General features: G+C 34.4%; 2 protein-coding genes across 4 annotated transcripts; one reads left to right on the forward strand and one right to left on the reverse strand.

The window, feature by feature from the left end:
- On the reverse strand, window positions 407-4,050 carry LOC107646138 (protein PALE CRESS, chloroplastic). Its single transcript, XM_021117302.1, has 5 exons — window positions 3,831-4,050; window positions 3,327-3,413; window positions 3,019-3,069; window positions 1,596-1,784; window positions 407-828 (listed from the first exon to the last, which is right to left on the reverse strand). Exons 1-5 carry the CDS (start codon window positions 3,942-3,944, stop codon window positions 595-597), a joined length of 675 nt encoding a protein of 224 aa, XP_020972961.1. The 5' UTR covers window positions 3,945-4,050; the 3' UTR covers window positions 407-594.
- LOC107624799 (1,4-alpha-glucan-branching enzyme 3, chloroplastic/amyloplastic) lies at window positions 7,175-19,481 on the forward strand. 3 transcript variants are annotated; one of them, XM_016327260.1, is made up of 21 exons: window positions 7,175-7,573; window positions 8,119-8,190; window positions 8,474-8,538; window positions 9,018-9,677; window positions 10,380-10,552; window positions 10,676-10,765; window positions 11,482-11,557; window positions 12,475-12,582; window positions 13,329-13,419; window positions 13,625-13,726; window positions 14,073-14,175; window positions 15,910-16,047; window positions 16,171-16,242; window positions 16,334-16,438; window positions 16,522-16,599; window positions 16,672-16,782; window positions 17,077-17,157; window positions 17,310-17,414; window positions 17,636-17,721; window positions 17,810-17,864; window positions 18,809-19,481. In XM_016327260.1, the coding sequence occupies exons 1-21, from the start codon at window positions 7,272-7,274 to the stop codon at window positions 18,839-18,841; spliced, it is 2,706 nt and encodes a 901-aa protein (XP_016182746.1). In that variant the 5' UTR covers window positions 7,175-7,271; the 3' UTR covers window positions 18,842-19,481. The 3 variants fall into 3 exon arrangements, with proteins under 3 accessions (XP_016182746.1, XP_020972967.1, XP_020972964.1); XM_021117308.1 differs by lacking the exon at window positions 16,672-16,782; XM_021117305.1 differs by lacking the exon at window positions 13,625-13,726.

Below are 19,533 nucleotides of genomic sequence, written 5' to 3' on the forward strand. Positions count from 1 at the left end.
TGTAATGAAGTTCATAGAAATCAAATTCACACCTTTTTTTTTTGTAATTTAAAAATAAATTTTATTATGATTTTGTTGCTTTTAATTTTAAGATGGACTTAATTTTGTATTTTTTATTTTATTAGTATGTTTATGAATTATAAAATAATTAAATATTATATTTGATTGAAAAAACTGATTTGTTATAGATCAGATCAATTAGGATCGAGTGTAAAATTTTAGAGTACGAGTAGGATTAGAGTTGAGAGATTCTCAATCCGCAAGTAAGATAAAATTAGGTTTTAGAAAAAATTTAAATCTGCAGATAGAGTTAGAGTGGAGTTTAAATCGTACTCCCTACCCATTGCCAACTCTATTCATTTGAAATGAATTAGTGAGACGCAGAAGATAGACTCAACTACTCGTTGATCTAACCATTCAATTCTTACTTTTTGTTTAAAACTTCTACCAGTAAATTGACATGCTATGGTTTCATATCCTTTCGAAAGGGGAAAATGTATGTTATAAAATGAAGCTAATTGATTGCGAACTTAGTGCATAACAAACTCTTATATCAACACTATATACTATAAGAAAAATGTAATAAAAAGAAGGCTACCATGTCAAACCAATTGCTAAATCTAATAGAGCTTCTACTTGGCGTATTGTTTGTTGCTTCTCTTGTTGCTTCAATCTATTTGCAACAGATTGTGGATCGAATCCTGCTGCATTTTCCACTTCACTTTGATCGGCTCGAACCTCTTGTAGCAATGCATCCACCTCCCTTACGAAGTCCACCCTCAATAGAGCACCATCGTCTTCAAGGGTCGGTCGCAAGGGCCCTTCAAGCTGATACCATACAAGATTATTGAAATTAATAACTTATATGTATTTATTCAGATAGAGGTGGAACTCTAACTAAAAATTTTTTGTAGTTTACACAATAGATAGGCTGCATATATTAGGTGCAGTGCAGGTGCAGCCCTTCCCCATATCCTACGTTAACGCGGGATGCTTGTGCACTAAACTGCCCTTTAGACAATAGATAGTATCTACACTACTCTTGTCGTTAACTAGATTTATGTATTCAAGTATAAACAGATAAACTTGAATAAAGTTTAAGCACTTACTATTGATGCCTAATTTCAGTGGTTACTGTGGACTTATCGTAATTTTATACATTCCTGAGATTCAACCTTCAAACCACTAAGAAAGGGACGAGCTTTCCAAAGTAGACCAGTATTTGGTCATATAAAACATGAACTTAGTTTAGATTTTGTGGTATATTGGTATTAATACTTTATTCAGTGGAACCGTAGAATTTAGAAAAACAAAAACTCTGTTTTATGGCGGTGCAACAAATTCATTCTGGAAACAGAACGCATACAATTTTATCCCTGAATAAAATAGCACTGGTCCTGGAGAAGGATCAACTTGTTCTAACAATATTAAATTCAAGGACAAAATTACACGTGGTTTCTATTTGAGAAACAAATCTGTTACAACTTGAACTTTTTCAGGGGAAAAATTGTAGTTTTTCTTTCTTCATTATCGAGAGAGAGAGGAGGAAAAAGGACAAGCATATCATTCGACGAAAGTCTATAGGTGTAGCTTACCTTATCAATGTCAAAAGACTCAAATCCTGGTGGAATGAGAACACTGAATGGATCCTCCCGTGGAAAAATATCAATCATGATCTTTTTACATTTCTTCAGCCATTCACTGAAGTCAAAGCCATCATACATAATCAAAAGTTCGTTGAGTAGTCTCATTGCAGGGGTAGCCTCTCTTCTCAAGATCTCAGTCTACAATCAAGAACAGAAAATAAATAAAAAAAGAACAAAAAAATTTTTTTTGGGGAGGGGACAATGTAAAGAAATGCAATATGAGCCAAAAGTCATATGGTTTATGCATTAATATCAACATCGGTTAATCATAGGAAGACATGAATTACTAGATTGATTGATAACCTTAGGTGCTATGGAAAACACGGGCTCTCTTTTTAATGGTGGTGTTAGGATTAAATACAAATTTCCCAATGGACTTCAAGTTTATAAGTGTAAGAAATTTAGGGCAGTTTGGAGATTACTCAAAGTCAGAATATTGGAAGGTTGAGTGGGACCTTAGGTTCTAAGTTCTAACTAACTTGTAAAGGGAGTGAGGAATGAGAGACTGCTAGTCTGGTAGTAGAATATATGGGTGCGTTGTGTTTTTTGTTATGGGAAAATGTTTATTTAGGCACAGTAGGGTGTGGAGGTAAGGTATGAGATTGGTAGGAATTGGCTAGAAGAGTGAGGCTGCTACAGTGCCTCATTTCTCCCTTCTTTGCTAATTTTGATGTGTTTTTCTTCCCAAGCAGTAGAGCTGAGAGCCTGAGAGGCTGAGACCCAACTTTAGTACTTCACAGTGAATAAATAAATACCTATTCTCTCCCTTTTCTTGTGTGGTTTCTTACAGGTGCGCATCGCATCAAATTAGCAAGAGCAGCTAAAGTGGGGTTCTAACTTCTAACATACACAAGGTATGAACATTTAGAGTACGAAACTTACAAGGCAAGATAAATTATGATACTGCCATAAAATTGAGCAATTGTAATTCAAACCTAAGAACTTGCCCATAAGAGGAGGGTTAACAAAAGTACTTATTAAGATTCTATCTAAACCATGTCATTAACTGACGTTGGACTGTGTGACATTCAAATATTGCATACTTAAGGAGGGACACTTTCATCTGGTAAGAGGGTGGTACCCAATAATATTTATTTGTGTATGCATTTGCTATGCAGGAGAAGCAGCAATTCACAGTCCAAATGGCTATAAACAAATCAAGGAACAATCCATCGCAGCCAAATCAGAATTATCCATCAAGTTATTGTAGAAAATCAGGAGCCTCCACAGCCTTCTTAGTGAGCCAGTCTCTCCTTCTCTTCTTTGTGTGTGTGGTGAGAAAAGAAGGATGAGGACACTGAGAAAATTAACAGAGTTCTAGAACTCCTAAAGAAGTTATGTAGTAAGCAGAACAAAAAAGAGGATCAGTTACCTCAACCCTTCTGTATAACAGATCCAGACTTCTTATAGCATCCTTTTCCTCCTGTAAAGTGGTGAGCAAATAACATATGAAATTAGACAGCAGGATCCATGGATTAAACAGAAGAAAACATCGCACTAATGCTAATATTCATTTTGGATAATCCATCTCAAATTAAGAGAAGTCATTGAAAGTTGAAAGTTTTACACGAGAACACATAAAAGGAATCGAAGAATCTGAGTTCTTGGGTAAGCAAAATATGAATAGAATCAAGTTCATGAGAAAATGAAACAAATGTTTTTTAACAAAGAACAACTTACATCACGCCGGGCAAGATCAAGCCGGTTCCATATGACCATTAAAACAAGTTCATTGAGTTCTCCTTTCTCAGCAGCTTCCTCGATTTTCTACCAAATAATAAAGACAAAAGTGATCAATCATTCACACTAGTATCATTGAATCCTAGTTAAAAAGACTTGACACCAACTAAAACATGTCAAAAACCGTACACGCATGCATGAAAAGGCCTCTGACTGGTATGAAAATTTCCTTACGATTCTCTTATATGCACAAAATACACATAAGTTATAAAGAAAGAGACAATTTTAATAACCATAAATTGTACATAATTGCAAGGGATGAAACTTTTATGCAAAAAAGATGTTAAAAAAGCTATTAGAATGAGATACATGTCAGACATAATGAACCCACTTTCCCTTCGATTTCTTCTTTTTCTTATTTACAATTTCCCTTTAAATTTATACATTGAAAACAAACACTGCATTTCCATGACGATTAAAGATATCGTTTCACCAAGAAATTACCTCTTCAATTTCTTCCGCAGCTAATATAAAGCTTGAAACCAACTTCCGTGCTTTTATGACATCTTCTTCAGGGTATCCCTTCAGTCGCATGCCAATTTCCCTATATTCATCCATCTTTCTTTCTTCTTCCTCATCTTCTTCTTTGCGTAACTGATGCAATTCCTTTGTCTCTTCACGTTGTCGAGCTTGCCATTCCTATCTTTGCGATGGTTAGTGAAATCTATGCAAATAAAGCCTTCAAACAATTCGGCATACATGAATGGCCGAGGGACAAACTGATGCCATAATATTTTCATAGTTCAAACTAATTGGCCAAGAAGAAAAATGTCCATTCATGCACTATATATATTTTGATACAATGTTTATCCAACAGAAAATGCAGTTAAAAATCAGAATCATTTGATGATATATTTGCCTTAAACATATTCAGCAAGGATGTTAAGAGCAGTACCTAATTGACCAACAAAACAAGAACTCAAGTTTGAGTGGAGCTATAGCATTTTTTCTTTGAAGATATAACACGACATTTCAAATAACATTGAACAAAAATCACTAAGATGCTGAAAGAGAAAAAAAAAACGAATTTAGTTACCTTTCCCGCATTCTCGAAACTTATTGAACAATAAAAAAAATCTAGCTCCCTGCTAAGTCGCTAACAAGAGTACATCCTTTACTAAATACATCTATAATATTCAAACACTTTTGGGCAAAATACAGCATTTCCCTCATTAGAATTTGCGTCGTATTAGCCCCATGGTTAGAGCGGTCGACACCAAAACTGCTATATTAAAATAGCAGATGAGAGGATGGCCATTTTTTGGAGAAATCTATGTAATATCACACTGTTTATACAACATATACAAATGTTCAAAATTTTAAAAATACACACAATTGAACCATTCATTACCAATAACCAAATGTCATAATCCCTACTGCAGTCTAAAAAATAAATAAATATACAATTAACAACAACATCCAATGCATAACAACATAAAATCTTAATTAAACTTGAGTCTCTAACATTAAGAAACATTTCAATGATGATAAAAAAAACAACCCCCCTAAATACTTAGCAATTATTTGTTAGAATTTCAATAATTTCGGAAATGTTAACTCAACAACAAAAAGGTATTTTACAGCCAATAACTAGAATTGATTTGTTCAAATTATCCTTTCATTCGAAAAAAGAATAAAATTTGAAAAACAACAAATTTTTCCCCATGTCGGCTTCTTCTCTTACTTCATTTTCCGCCTCTCCAACTCTCTCTGTTCCTCTCACATTGAAGCCACAATGCTACTGTCATTGGCACCCTCACTCACTATTGTCATTGTCACAAATAACAAAAGCTTTTTATTTTGTGAATGGTAATAATATATAAATGTCTTTCAAGGTTACAACTAATGATAAAATGCTTTAAAAACTGATCATATCTTGCTGGACTGCTAATAAAGGGTTTTTCCCCCTTCGATAGAAGAGGGAACTTATTATTGTGCAACAGTACATAGAGGCCCCATTTGATAACTATCTCTGGATAGGAATATAGATAATATGACACCCAAACCTACTATTTAGAGAAGACAGACAGAAACAGGAAAAATGTCTCTGTCCTAGAAAAGGGAGCAAAACACTTGTTTCTATCCTCATTGTCTCATTGTTTCTATAGTTTATACCCAAGACACTTGCCAAACACTGCTAGAGATATGATAAGGTATAATAACAAGAAGAAAGAAAAGAAAACGCATATTTTCTAAAAAATTGATCTAAGTGACAGGGCAAGCCAATTTCTCCTTATATCTATTAAAGAAACACCTCTAAAAAGACCATTTGTTAAACACCACATCAAATCTAAGAATGAAATCGTATCTCAGATGTAAAATGTCATCTAAACAGATCAAGATCCTCATAAAAAATCAGCTTTCCTTTTTGAAGACAGCACAGATTAACAAAAAGTGAAATTTCCCACAACCTCTGAATTTCGTAAGAACAAACCAATGCAATTCCTTGTGACAAATCCAATTCTCTCTAAACATGTCAAAAGAGCCTGTTATACAGATAGTTCGCAGCCGCACATTGCAGAAGAAAACGAAACACTGATTCTGAAGTACAGCAACACACACACACACACACAAATACACACAAGGCTGCTAAACGAAATCTCCATTGATAGATAGACCAATTTCCCACTTTTAGCAATTGAAACGAAAATTTACTTCTTCAACATCAAGCAAGTTCTAGATGTATTTTAGTTAAAATTGAAGAAGCCTTATGATTGTTGTTGAATCACAAAGCAACTCAAAGAATCACTTTTACAATGAAACAATATAAAAGACAAGTACAAATATAACTATAAAAAACTTAGATTCATTGATGATTGAATGACTTTGAAGAATCCATATAACATTTACCTGGCTGCACATACGTATCACAAGCAGGTCCTCGCTCCAATGCTCCATGAGGCGTGTTAAAGTATAACCTGTACTCACTTCCATGAGGAATGCCAGGAATAATTGATATTTATATTAAAAATAACTCTATATACAAATTAAATCCACTGTTCTATTTTCTCAGTTGATACTTAGTTTACTAAGGAAAATAGTGAAAACATAAATAAGGAAATTAAGAAGGAAATAAACCATTCCTCAGTTTTCCCAAGCACCAAATCCTCAATAAATTGAGGGTAACCATTGCTTTCATGAAAATTGCATCCATCTTTCAAAATAATTAACACCAAACACAAATCAAATTTCAGAACGTAAAATTCTATGAAACAGTACGCAATTTCTAGTTTACTTACCTTTGACGGAGGAACTTGCCAAATGCTTTATGCGGGTTGTCTGAAGTAGAAGCCGAAGCTCTTACGGTTGGTGTTCTTGATGGGATGAAAGTAAGGGTTTGGGATTGGGAGTGGAGAAAGGAGGAAGTGGTGGTTGTTGGATGGAAGAGTTTGATTGGAACAGAGAGGGTCGACATTGCTGTGAAGACACAAAGGGCAGCACTGCACAGAAAAGCGACGGCACTGCACAGCGGCGACGTCGCAATGAAGAAGGAGGGGATGGAAAGGGAGGCGCAGGCGCGGTGGGGGTAGTTTCCGGCGGCAACCTGATGACTCGGAGGGGTAAAAATGGGGAGATGATGACGATGGAAGACGGTGCTAAAAACAATGGTAATTATCCATTTTTGTAAAGGGTAGATTTGTCTAAAAGTTATTTTTTTCCACGAAAAAGGATTTTAAATAGATTCAGTGCTAAAAACGGCAATTTCAGCCGTCCTTTTAAACAATAAAACACTGTCGTTTTAATCTCTTAAAATGTCGCTTTATCCTAATTGAAAACCGCCATTTTAGGGGAAAGTCATAAACCTCTCTTAAAACTCATCTTCTTACTTGTTTGGGAGTGTTTCAAGTTTCAACGCAGTTCCCTCCTTATCTGAAACCACTGCCAATGTCGACCCTATCGGTTCCAATCAAAATCTTCTTCCATCCAACAACCACCACTTCCTCCTTTCTCCATTCCCAATTCCAAACCAAACCCCAAACCCTTACTTTCATCCCAACAAGAACACCAACCATAAGAGCTTCAGCTTCTGCTTCAGAGAACCCTCAGAAACAACATCAGAAGGAGCAGAAGAGCCCTCCCAACGCCGCCAACACTGCTTCCGATGCCGACAAGGGCATTGACCCCGCTGGGTTTCTCACCAAACGCGGCATTTCACATAAAGCATTTGGCCAGTTCCTCCGTGAAAGGCAAGAAAACTAGAAATTGTCTAGGGCTTCATAGAATTTGATGTTTGTGTTTGGTGTTAATTGTTCATTTTGATAGAACAATAAGAAGTTTCGTGAAAGCAATGATTTTACCCTCAATTGGTTGAGGATTTGTGCATGGGAAAGCTAAGGAGTGGTTTTTCTTCCTTAATTTTCTTAGCTATGTTTTCACTATTTTCCCTAGTAAAAAGGTATCAACTTTACTTTATCTTGGAAAGAAAAAGAAGTAACTGAGAAAATAGAACAATGGATTTGATTTGTATATACTGTTGTTGTCAATATAGATATAAATATCCAATCGTGTATTGACATGTCACAGAAAGTAACTACCTTCCGTGTCCATTGTTTGAATGATTATGTTAAAAAAAAAGGAATTTGTTTAGCTTACAGTTCAAGTGCATAAAATTAAACTCAAAAAACTATTGGCTTTTCATCATTTATTTTTTCCCACTGTCCAAATCTTCCTTGATGCATTAGAAATCTGGTAAAGGGTTTTTCTAAGAACTTGATTACATTTGATTTTGTAGGTATAAAGCATTGAAAGACCTGAAAGATGAAATTTTCAATCGCCATGCCAACCTCAAGGAGATGGCTTCTGGGTTAGTCTTTCTGTGGCATTGTGTTTTAGTTAAGCTTTTGTTGTAATTTTGGTTCCCTTAGCAGTAAGCTATGCTTCTTGCAGTATCTTTGATTGGAAAAAGTTGTGATGTGTTTTATGTTTCTAATAAATTTTTTAAATTATTAATGTCATGAAATCATATGTAAAATTATTAGTCCAGTTTTCAATACTTATTTCACAAAGCCATGCATGTGTGATTGAATTCTTCCAGCTCAGATTCTTCTTTGGATTGCATTTAATTCATCATTTTTATGTCTGTCCAGGTTTGAGCTGTTGGGCATGCATCGTCATCCAGAACATCGGGTGGATTATATGGAGTGGGCTCCAGGTTTGACATCACTCCAAAATTTGGTCTAACTTGTTAGATTCTGTGTGATTCTTAAATCCCAACATTGAAAATTTGGTCTAATATATTTATCATATTTCCGGGAGCATATATTATAACTGGTTATTGGTGTTAGCTTTTTCCTCTAGGCCTCTTTATTTTTTCTCAATCTGTCTTTTAGTATGCTTAGTATTCAATTTGTTTGTTTGTTTCTTTTTTGTTTTTTAGTAAAAAAAAACTTGAAAATATGTTTGATGAAAGTAGTTACTTATTTATCTTGAGGCTTTGAACTTTACCTGCTTCTATCTGTCTGCTGTTGTTAACATAAAACAGCTTAATTTCTTGCTACTGGCAAACAACATAGTTGGTCCTTGAGAAGAAATGTGATAGAATAAGATGGTTGTCTTCCAAGTTCCCAGCAAAAACCTACTGTTTTTTGAACTTACTTTTCTATTCTTTCTTGGTTAATGATGTTAATGCAGGGGCTCGCTATTGTGCGATTGTTGCTGACTTCAATGGGTGGTCTCCTACAGAAAATTGTGCACGAGAGGGTTACTTTGGTCATGATGATTATGGATACTGGTTTATCATTCTTCAAGATAATCTGAGAGAGGGAGAAGAGCCAGATGAGCTCTATTTTCAACAGTATAACTATGTAGATGATTATGATAAAGGGGACAGTGGTATCACCATCGATGAAATCTTCAAGAAAGCAAATGATGAGTATTGGCAACCAGGGGAAGATCGTTACCTAAATAATCGTCTTGAAGGGCCAGTGAAGTTATATGAGGAGATTTTCGGTCCTAATGGGCCACAAACTATGGAGGAGTTGGGAGACATACCTGATGCAGAAACAAGATATAAGGAATGGGTAGAAAAGCATGGGCCTTCCAGGTATGCTGTGATTGATGAAGGCAAGGAGTATGACATATTTAATGTGATAGTCGATCCTGAATGGAATGAGAGAATTCGTGCACTGAAACCTCCAATTCCATACTGGTTTGAGACACGTAAAGGTAGGAAAGCATGGTTGAAAAAGTATATTCCTGGCATTCCTCATGGAAGTAAGTACAGGGTATACTTTAACACAGCTAATGGACCATTGGAACGAGTACCTGCTTGGGCTACATATGTGCAGCCAGGTAAATGTTATATGGGTTCTTCAAAGTCATTAAATCATCAATGAATCTGAACTATTTTATAAGTATATTTGATCCTGTGTTATCTTGTGGTATTTTCTTCCCAGTCCCAAAATATCTTCTTGTGTATTTCAACGAGGTCCTTTTTTTTTTTGTTTTTAATATATAACTATTTAACTTTGCATGGTCTCATGAATATATATTGTACTTGTGTTTTTTATATGGTTTCATTGTAAAAGTGATTCTTTGAGGTGCTTTGTGGTTCACTAACAATCATAAGGCTTCTTTAAATTTAACTAAAATACATCTAGAACTTGCTTGATCTTGAAGAATAAATTTTAGAACCAGAAGTATCAGGTTAGAATATCATTAAAAGACTATTACTCTAGGTTGTATTATAGAAAATATTGTTCTTTTTAATATCAAAATTAAATATATGTAGCTTTCAAATAATGTACATAAGGCGGGTCGGGGGAGCACTGTAGCTTTGTCAGTTGTTGTTCTTGTTCTTGTTCTTGTTCTTATTATTATTATTATTATTATTATTATTATTATTATTATTATGGGCATTGGTCACTTGTTCCCAAGGTTCCATCTTACCAAGATGTGGTCTGTGTTTCTTTTATTCTGATCTTTTTGTGGGTATTTATAATTACCTTTTGTGTTAATTGAATTTCGTTGATTTAATGATGTACATGTGTTTAGGTGGAGATGGAGTGCCAGCTTGTGCTATCCACTGGGAACCATCCCCTGAACAGGCATACAAATGGAAAAATAAAAGCCCCGAAGTGCCAAAATCCCTACGGATGTATGAAGCTCATGTCGGAATTAGTGGATCTGAGCCAAAAATATCCTCATTCAATGATTTTACAGACAAGGTTCTTTTTAGTGTGGGATTATGGGTCGGGAGAAGGGTTTCAAATTAAGCGATTATATGCATAATTTTCATGTCCTTACACTGTGTGTGTTTCCTTAGGATTTTTTTTATGTATTCAATGCAGGTTCTTCCTCACATAAAGGAAGCTGGATACAACGCAATCCAGTTGATTGGAGTTGTTGAACACAAGGATTATTTCACCGTTGGTTATCGAGTAAGTTAAACTTTGTTGTCATTCTTAATTACATTTCTATCTTATACTTATACCTATCTATAGCTATACATATAGAGGAATGGGTAGTTAACCACCTTTTGGTTTTGTAAATCATAAATTGAAGAATCTCTTCGAGTCCGAAAAAAAAAAAAAAAGGATAAATCACCACCATGTCAAAAAAAATAACTGCTGCCACACACTATCTTATAATATCATCACATAACCATATATGAACATCTATATACTTGTATAATTATGTATAAGTATCTCTTATATATAATCCTATCTAAAAATGTAGTAGAAATGCAATTTGACAAGCACTATTAGTGTTGTGCTTCTGAACACGCTTGATATGTATAAGTTTCTTTTGAAATTCTTCATGTTAGGAAAATTTGGTGCTTTTTTTATGTATGGTGTATCTGAGTGCAAGTTTCATCTTTCTGAGTTAGTCTTTTTTTATTTTTGACTTTTGAATTGGGAGAATATGGAGAATTGTCTAATGAATTTATCAGATATGGTGATATGTGATAAAAATAATTTGTAACAGGTGGTACCAAATTGTATGATGTATGCATTCCTACCTTCTACAGGCTGCTTATCTCTGACCTTGTGACATTCTCATGTTTCACATTTAGGTTCTGACGATGCAAATATCTAATATACGCTATTTTAGGTTTGTTGGATAGGAACGTATCAAACATTTGTTTTTGTTGCAGGTTACCAATTTTTATGCCGTCAGTAGTCGATATGGCACTCCTGAAGACTTCAAGCGATTGGTTGATGAGGCCCATGGTTGGTGTTCTTTACTTGTGCATATCTTTTCTTTTTTAAATTGTTTATCATGAACATCTTGACCTACTTTATTTAGCCCTTACTGCTATATGCTATTGGAATTGGAAATGCTCTATCTGCTTGGAATGAAGTGCTATCATGACGGGAAGATAATATATAGAAAACTGAAATGCAATGTTGGGATTAGGGGCTTTAGGTAGGAGAGGAAGGAAAGAGAGAATAAAGAGGGAGTGTGAAATAGTATGATGTGATATAATAGACAAAATCCTAATCCCTATTTATAATACTACTAGACTCTCCTAATTAAATAATTATCATCAAATTAAGGTAAATATGAAAATAAAACTTAGAGATCGCCAATGATAGTCTTTGATATTCTAGAGATAGCACAGGATATTCTCTTTAGTCCTAACATGTGGTAAGTTGCTGATTTAGACTAAGATATTCGATGAATTCAAATATATTTTGGCTAAAATAAGTTTTTTGCCCTTATACAATATGTGAATTTTGTGTGTAGAAGAATATGTTATTTTAGAAAGAGATTGCAAAAGCAGACAGATAAATAATGCACTAAAATCTATAAAGAAAAGAGAGAAAAGAAAGAAAATAGTAAGTATAGGAGAGAACATGATGGAATACATTTGTTTCACGACAGACCTTTATTACAAAGGAAAGATGTTACCATTGTGATTGTTAACTGGAAAGTCATCAAAATTAAAGGAAGGAAATTGAGAAAGAGAAAGAGAGAGAGATATTGAAGCCAGAAATGGAAACTGTGACAATATGCATGTGTATCTATTTTTTATGCAAATGATATAAATATAAATATAATTAGACTTCTGACATAATTTCTGTCCTGTCTTCATCTCAGTTGTACAAATGATAAAATTTTGGTAACTTGGGTTTTAACTGCACAGGTCTAGGACTGCTGGTCTTCCTAGAAATTGTGCATTCATATGCAGCTGCAGATGAGATGGTTGGATTATCAATGTTTGATGGATCAAATGACTGTTATTTTCATTCTGGTACTTATCATGCTACTTGAATCTCTCTTCATTGAATCACATGTGCAAATTGTTCGTTATTACTTATCAGTTACTAATCTGTCTTGTGATGTTTTTCCTGTTATCTCGGTCTCAATTATTGATATAGCTGATTTCGTCTCTGAATTTTGAGAATTTGAGGTAAAAGAATGAATCTCATTAAATTTGGTCTTCTTGTAACTCGTTTTGTCTAATGTAATACCTGTATATGTTTTTTTATTTTGATTTACATTTTCCTAAATTCTTTTTCTGCTTCAGTATCATTGATAGAAATTATCCTAAACCTGAAGTGAAACCCTGGGACTATTTCTTGTCTCCACATAACGTAGTCAACAAGATACATATTTTGATGATTCTTGTTCTGTGTTTTTTGTAGCTAATTAGGTTAAGAAGCTCCCTGTTGGTCTAATTTATGAAATTTTAACTACATTTCTTCCAATTTTTAGAATATTTTCTGACTCCAGATTATATACAGGTACAGCTATAATTATCATTTATAGATGACTGCAGTGAGTAACTATTTGATATATATTGTCTGTGTGTTCACTTTTTTGAAGTGAGAAATTGCTTTGACTGGTTTCCTGTAATGGTAGTGATTACTTTTGTGTTTGTCAAGCTTTTGGTTCCTTATATCTAAAAAAAAGGCTATATAATTTTTCATAATCTTGTAGTCTCTACTTTGCCATCATTGTCATACTGGTTATTATTCCAGCCTGTCTTGTGAATAGGTAAGCGAGGACAACACAAATTCTGGGGCACCAGAATGTTCAAATATGGCGACCCTGATGTTTTGCATTTCCTTCTCTCGAACCTGAACTGGTATATGCAGTAAGAAATAATGATAGTGGATAGCTATCTCATTGATTCATTGCCTGTCTACCTTATTAGTCTATTAGAATCTTTCGTAAACAATAGTGGTCTTGTTGTTATCTCCTTTACTCTTCTTCCACCTTTTCTTTGGGTCCATCATTTGTTAGGAAGTGCTGGTATATGCTAAATTGCTCATGAAATGATGCCTAAACAGGTGGATTACAGAGTATCAGATTGATGGTTTCCACTTCCATTCAGTTTCGTCTATGCTATACACTCACAATGGTTTTGCTTCTTTTACTGGTGACTTGGAGGAGTAAGACCTTTTTCGAACTTAATTGTTTCTTAAATACGTGAATCATTGAAAAATAAATTTTAGTTGGCTCTCACCATTTTTCTTCCAAGACTATGAATTTAAAGGCATCCATGTTATATTTCTTCCCCTTAACATGGTTTTCTGTGCTATTTTCAATTGTTTATTTGTTTCTCACAATGATAGAACTTGGCATTTGCAGTTTTTCAAGTCAATTTAAATTTAATCAAAATAATTGTTGTTGTTGTGGTCTTTCTCCCCCCCAATTTTTAATTTTATTCTTTTTGAATAAAGGAAACATAGTGACATTGAAAATTGTGGAGGTAAAAAACTGATAGTTTCTTTTCAGGTACTGTAACCAATACATTGACAGGGATGCACAGTTGTATCTTATCCTGGCCAATGAGATACTACACGCTCTTTACCCAAATATTATCACCATAGCAGAGGATGTAAGTGTTTAAACTCTCTTAGATTTATTTAGATTCATTTACATAATTATTGGAGAAGTTATTTAAAAAAAAAATGAAGAGATGATTGCTGGAAAAACTTGATGGAAATAGTATGATTAGGAAGAAGAGAGATTTCACTGGAACAGATTATTTAAGTGTCAACAATTCCATCTGCTACTGTTATTTATGCGGGCATCTTTACAATTGATATTTTTAAAATGCATTTGTTGACAGACAATTCTGAATGTGTTTTTGGATAATGCAATCTATCTACTAACAATGTACAAACCTTCATTATGTTAATCAAACACCATTTTGACAATGAGGTGGTTAAGAATCACCATTTCACAAAATTTTGGTCAAAGTACATTAAAGAGGATACACGGGGTCAACAAACTGAGTGCACATAAGTTCCTGACTTCTGTGATGAAATCTGTACCTAAATATGTATATGCTTGTCCTATTTCTTCAGTACTTGGCATATTTTTCTCTACCACCCCATCTGATAGTTTGTCAAAGAACATTACTTTGGTGGCAAAAGAGCTATGGCATTTCCCCCTAGAATCTCAATCTCTTTGGATCAGGTCATCATCTAAATAAATATGGTATAAGTAGGAATGGGTGTGATGTTAATACTTCTACTCATGCTAGCCCCTCAAGGTTACATAACTTTCAAACCCTTGCTTTCCTTATAGTAGGTAATGGGTGTCGTTTCAACTTTTGGAAAGATCATTGGATAGGGGATACCTCTTTTAACCTAGCATTTCCTCGTCCTTTTCATCTATCTTCCTTGCATAATTCTCCTATTCGGTCCTTTTACATTACATAGGGTTCCTCTTTCTCTTGGGCCTTTCATTTCTTTTGTAACCTTAATGATAGGGAATGAACTTTTAACTCTCTTAGGTCTTTTTGTTGGTTTTTCCTTGTCTTCTAACCCTGAGAAAAGGACACGTTCTCATGATTCATATGGTAGCTTTAGTTGTAAATCCTTCTTCCAATTTCTAACTCATTCCGTCGAGACATCTTTCCATCTAGACAAGTCCATTTGGAAGTCCAAAGCTCACACTAACATCAAATCGTTAATATGGACAGTTGTACTTAACAGAATTAATACCAATAATATGATGCAGGTTCCAAGGCCACGTAAGGCCATCTCCGCTGATGTGTGTTGTGTGTGGGGTAAATTCAGAGTCAAAGTCATTTCTGTTTTTGCATTCCCCGATGGCTGTGTTCTTATGGAGCAATTTGTTTAGCATCTTTTATGAATGTTGGGTGTGTCCTGCAACCCTAGACCAATTTCGATTGACTAGATTTGTTGGTTTTAGTAGTAGAAAAGAGGCAAAACTTTTGTGGCACTATGCAGTTTTCGCCACTATTTGGTTGGAGCATAATGCATGCACCTTCAATGACAGTTTCTGACAAACATATTTTATGGGATAGGATTAGATGTTTGACATCTATTTGGTGTAAAGCTCATGATCTTTATTGGGGACTTCCCCTCAGGCATGTTGAGAGATTGGAAAACTGTGCTTTATAGATAAATCTTTCGTTTTGTTTTGCTTTTGTGTAGAGGAACCCTTATCCCGAATTTGTAGGATCATTCTCCTCATCTTAACAAAATTCTTTTTCTATAAAAAAAATGCAGATGATAATAGTTTTAAAATCTAAACTGTAAGGATCCTGAGATCTCTTCCTTGCATAATATTTATAATGTGTGTATCTATAATTGTTCAGGCAACATTTTACCCTGGATTATGTGAGCCAACTTCTCAAGGTGGATTGGGATTTGATTATTATGTCAACCTCTCTGTGCCTGAAATGTGGTCAACTTTTCTTGAAAGTGTGCCTGACCTTGAATGGAGCATGACTAAGGTTCTCCTCAATTAAATATTATTTCATTATTAAATGGGATGTTGTTGTTTGGTCAAGTTAGTCGACATTTACCTGACTTTCGGTAATACTACAACTTCACTGATGTTGTATCTTGTGCCGCAGATTGTCAACACATTAATTTCCAGTAGAGAACATGCTGATAGGATGCTTATGTACACTGAAAATCACAACCAGGTATCATTCCCTTATCGATATGTCTACAATTATTGTGGCCTCTATTTTGTCATAGATTTTAACCTAATCTTTTTTCTTATTTTGTTGTCAGTCCATATCTGGAAGGCAATCATTTGCAGAAATATTGTTTGGCAGAATAGATAAACATTCACATCATTATAAGGAATCTTTGCAGAGAGGATCTTCATTACATAAAGTATGGTTTACACTAGTTTCCATATTTTTGCTCTTTAGCAAGTGAATACTCTCTCTCATTAATTATCTTGACTGTTTACATAGATGATCAGATTGATAACGTTTACAACTGGTTGCCGTGCTTATCTGAACTTCATGGGCAACGAGTTTGGGCATCCAAAGGTGAGGATTGCACCTACTATATATGCATTAATAGTTTCTTATGTATAACTGATAGCGTTTTACCTGTGGCAGAGAGTTGAGTTTCCAACATCAAGCAACAACAACTCATATTCACTTGCAAATCGTCAGTGGGATCTATTGGAAAAAGATGGAATTCACCGTGATTTATTTTCCTTTGATAAGGTGTTAGTTTATTCCCTTGTTATTGCTGTTGCGCTTGTGCTTGTAGGCTCTGACACTTGGAATATCAAACTAGTCAATTTATGAGTACATTACAATATGTTGTTTGCTGTCAATAGTTTATATAGGAACAAAACAGTAGGTTGTTGAATCCGATCTTAACTTTTTATCGATCATATACAAGGCTTTGTTGTTGTATTTGACTTGAAGTTGCCATTCGGATTGTCACAGGCTTCCAAGAAATAGTAAGATTGATTAAGATGCTAAGCAAACAATTTACTTTCCCTCTCTTATCAGGACATGATGAAGCTGGATGAAAATCTGAGAGTGCTCTCAAGACGTATTCCGAACTTTCACCATGTGAATGACAGTTCAATGGTAAATTGATGCGTTCTCTCTTTTAATGTTTTTTTCTTTCCTTAAAAAATTCCTTTCTTTTCTCTATAATACGTGGCAGCATTTTCACATTGAAGATATTATGTCAATATGTCATATTGAATGAATTTTAACATGCCAACTGTTGTTTACAGGTTATATCTTACATCAGAGGCCCCCTTCTCTTTGTTTTCAATTTTCACCCAACCAATTCTTATGATAGTTACAGCATAGGTGTAGATGAAGCTGGAGAGTATCAAGTAAGTGTTCGATAACAGAACATGTAGCATGTCCTGTTGTTTACCAGTATCATTGTTTCTATGCGCTGGTATTTTTTGTCTGTCATAAATCAATTCACGTTAATTGACAAAAGCTATCCTGATTCCTCAATGCCTCTGTATTGCTGATTGTGAAGGCCTAGCTTTCCAAGTAGTTTGTTTCATAAGATAACTAATTTTGTAAGCATTCCATGATCGCGCAGGTTATTTTAAATACAGATGAAATAAAGTATGGAGGTCAGGGAATTCTTAAAGAAGATCAGTATCTTCAAAGAACTGTCAGTAGAAGGTAGTATTATCATGCTTCTCTCTCTCTCTCTCTCTCTCTCTCTCTCTCTGATTTACGTTTCTTAACATGAGAACCTATGTGTTGACAGAGTTGATGGCCTTCGAAACTGCTTACTGGTGTCACTGCCTAGCAGGACTGCTCAGGTAGATAATTTATTTGTTTCATTTGCTTTTTTAGATTATTTCTCAATCTTGTATGGTTGCATAACCTGAGCATGGAAAATGTTAAAAGTTAAAGTCATTTTTCTGAGTTCGTACTTCTTAATAACACGTAAAAATATCAACTACTCTTAAAAAGAAAAACCATATCAGATTTTCTGGATGCCTTATTAATTAATTGCACACTTCCTCAATTTCTCCAAAATTAAAAACAAGCACAGTAGGGTAAAGACTAAAGACACTGACTCTGTTGGACTCTCAACCTTTTGTTACAGGAATATCTCGAAAAATAGTCAGTTTGATCCCCTTGAAACTGTTAGTGAAAATTTCAGAACGTTAGGATTTCATATATAGCACTTCCTCAACACTTTTCCCCATTTTTTAAGAGGATCCAAAAAGTCCAAAAAATGACCCTTGCTAATGATTTCCCAAGAACAATGCACCTAGTGTTTATTTCAAAAGTCAATTGATACAATCACGATTTCATACATTCTTGGATCAATTTATTTGGATATAATTTGTATCCGGAAACATCGATTCAAGGATGTACAAAAATGTGACCCTGATCGATAAAAGAAAACAGATTAAATATGTCAAATAATTTGAAGTTTCATTATAGTGTGGTCTTGGGGATTTGTATACTAGGATTTGGATAATGAATGGGACCATATTTGCATTTCAGTACTCATGATCAATGGCACATTATAGTAATAAATCTCCTTACACCACAGGCAGGGATTTGCATTTTACAAGTGATTAAAATGTATTATCTTCATATAAAAGTAAATTTCTTATATGACTGCTACCTGAAAAATTTGTGTCTTTTAAAGTAAATATCACATGATATAATCAAGAAAAGCATATATCTTGTTATTGACCACTTATACCTACATGACAGGACTAAGGATAAGGGATTTCTACTTTTTCAGGTTTACAAGTTAAGACGGATTTTGAGAATATGAAGCATTCTGCATCCATGGAACAACTTTAAGCCCAGTAAAATAGACGTAGGTGTGGATTGTTGGTAATTGAAGTTGATGAAGAAGATGAAGTGCCTTCCAAAGTTACCACAGCTACAGCTTCTATGATACCTAAAGCTGTCACAACAAATGGATCTTTGATGTATGAAACATGCAAGGTATTGATTATTGAAAGATGGTGCTGCGTGTCCTAGTTATATAGATTTAGAAGGGTTAATGCTCAAATTAATCTGAAGAAGATTTAAAAGCTTACAAGCGAGTCAATTTGGTTTCTAAAATATCCAATACCTTAATATGGTACATAAAAGATATCAATGCGAGTCAATTTGGCCAATTTTGTTAATTTTTTGTTGACATGTCATTGCTAAGTGTCACATGGCACGTTCAGAATATGTCTTGATAAATTGTCTCAAATTAACAAAAAGGTCTACTTGACTTGCATATTTTTTAGAGACTAAATTTTGCCCCTAAATCTTCAGGAACTAAATAAATTTGTTCATATTTTTTTAGAAATTATTTTGAGCATTAATCCAAATTTACAGTTATCTTGTAAATCCTTCATATCCATGTAACAAGAATTTATGGTGTGTAAATAGTTTCGTTATACATGTGTTTTTGTTTTTGTTTTTGTTTTTTTTTTTTTTTTTTTTCTGAAATTAAAAATTTTCACCATG

This window comes from Arachis ipaensis, chromosome B01 (assembly GCF_000816755.2).
Source record: "Arachis ipaensis cultivar K30076 chromosome B01, Araip1.1, whole genome shotgun sequence".
Taxonomy (NCBI): domain Eukaryota; kingdom Viridiplantae; phylum Streptophyta; class Magnoliopsida; order Fabales; family Fabaceae; genus Arachis; species Arachis ipaensis.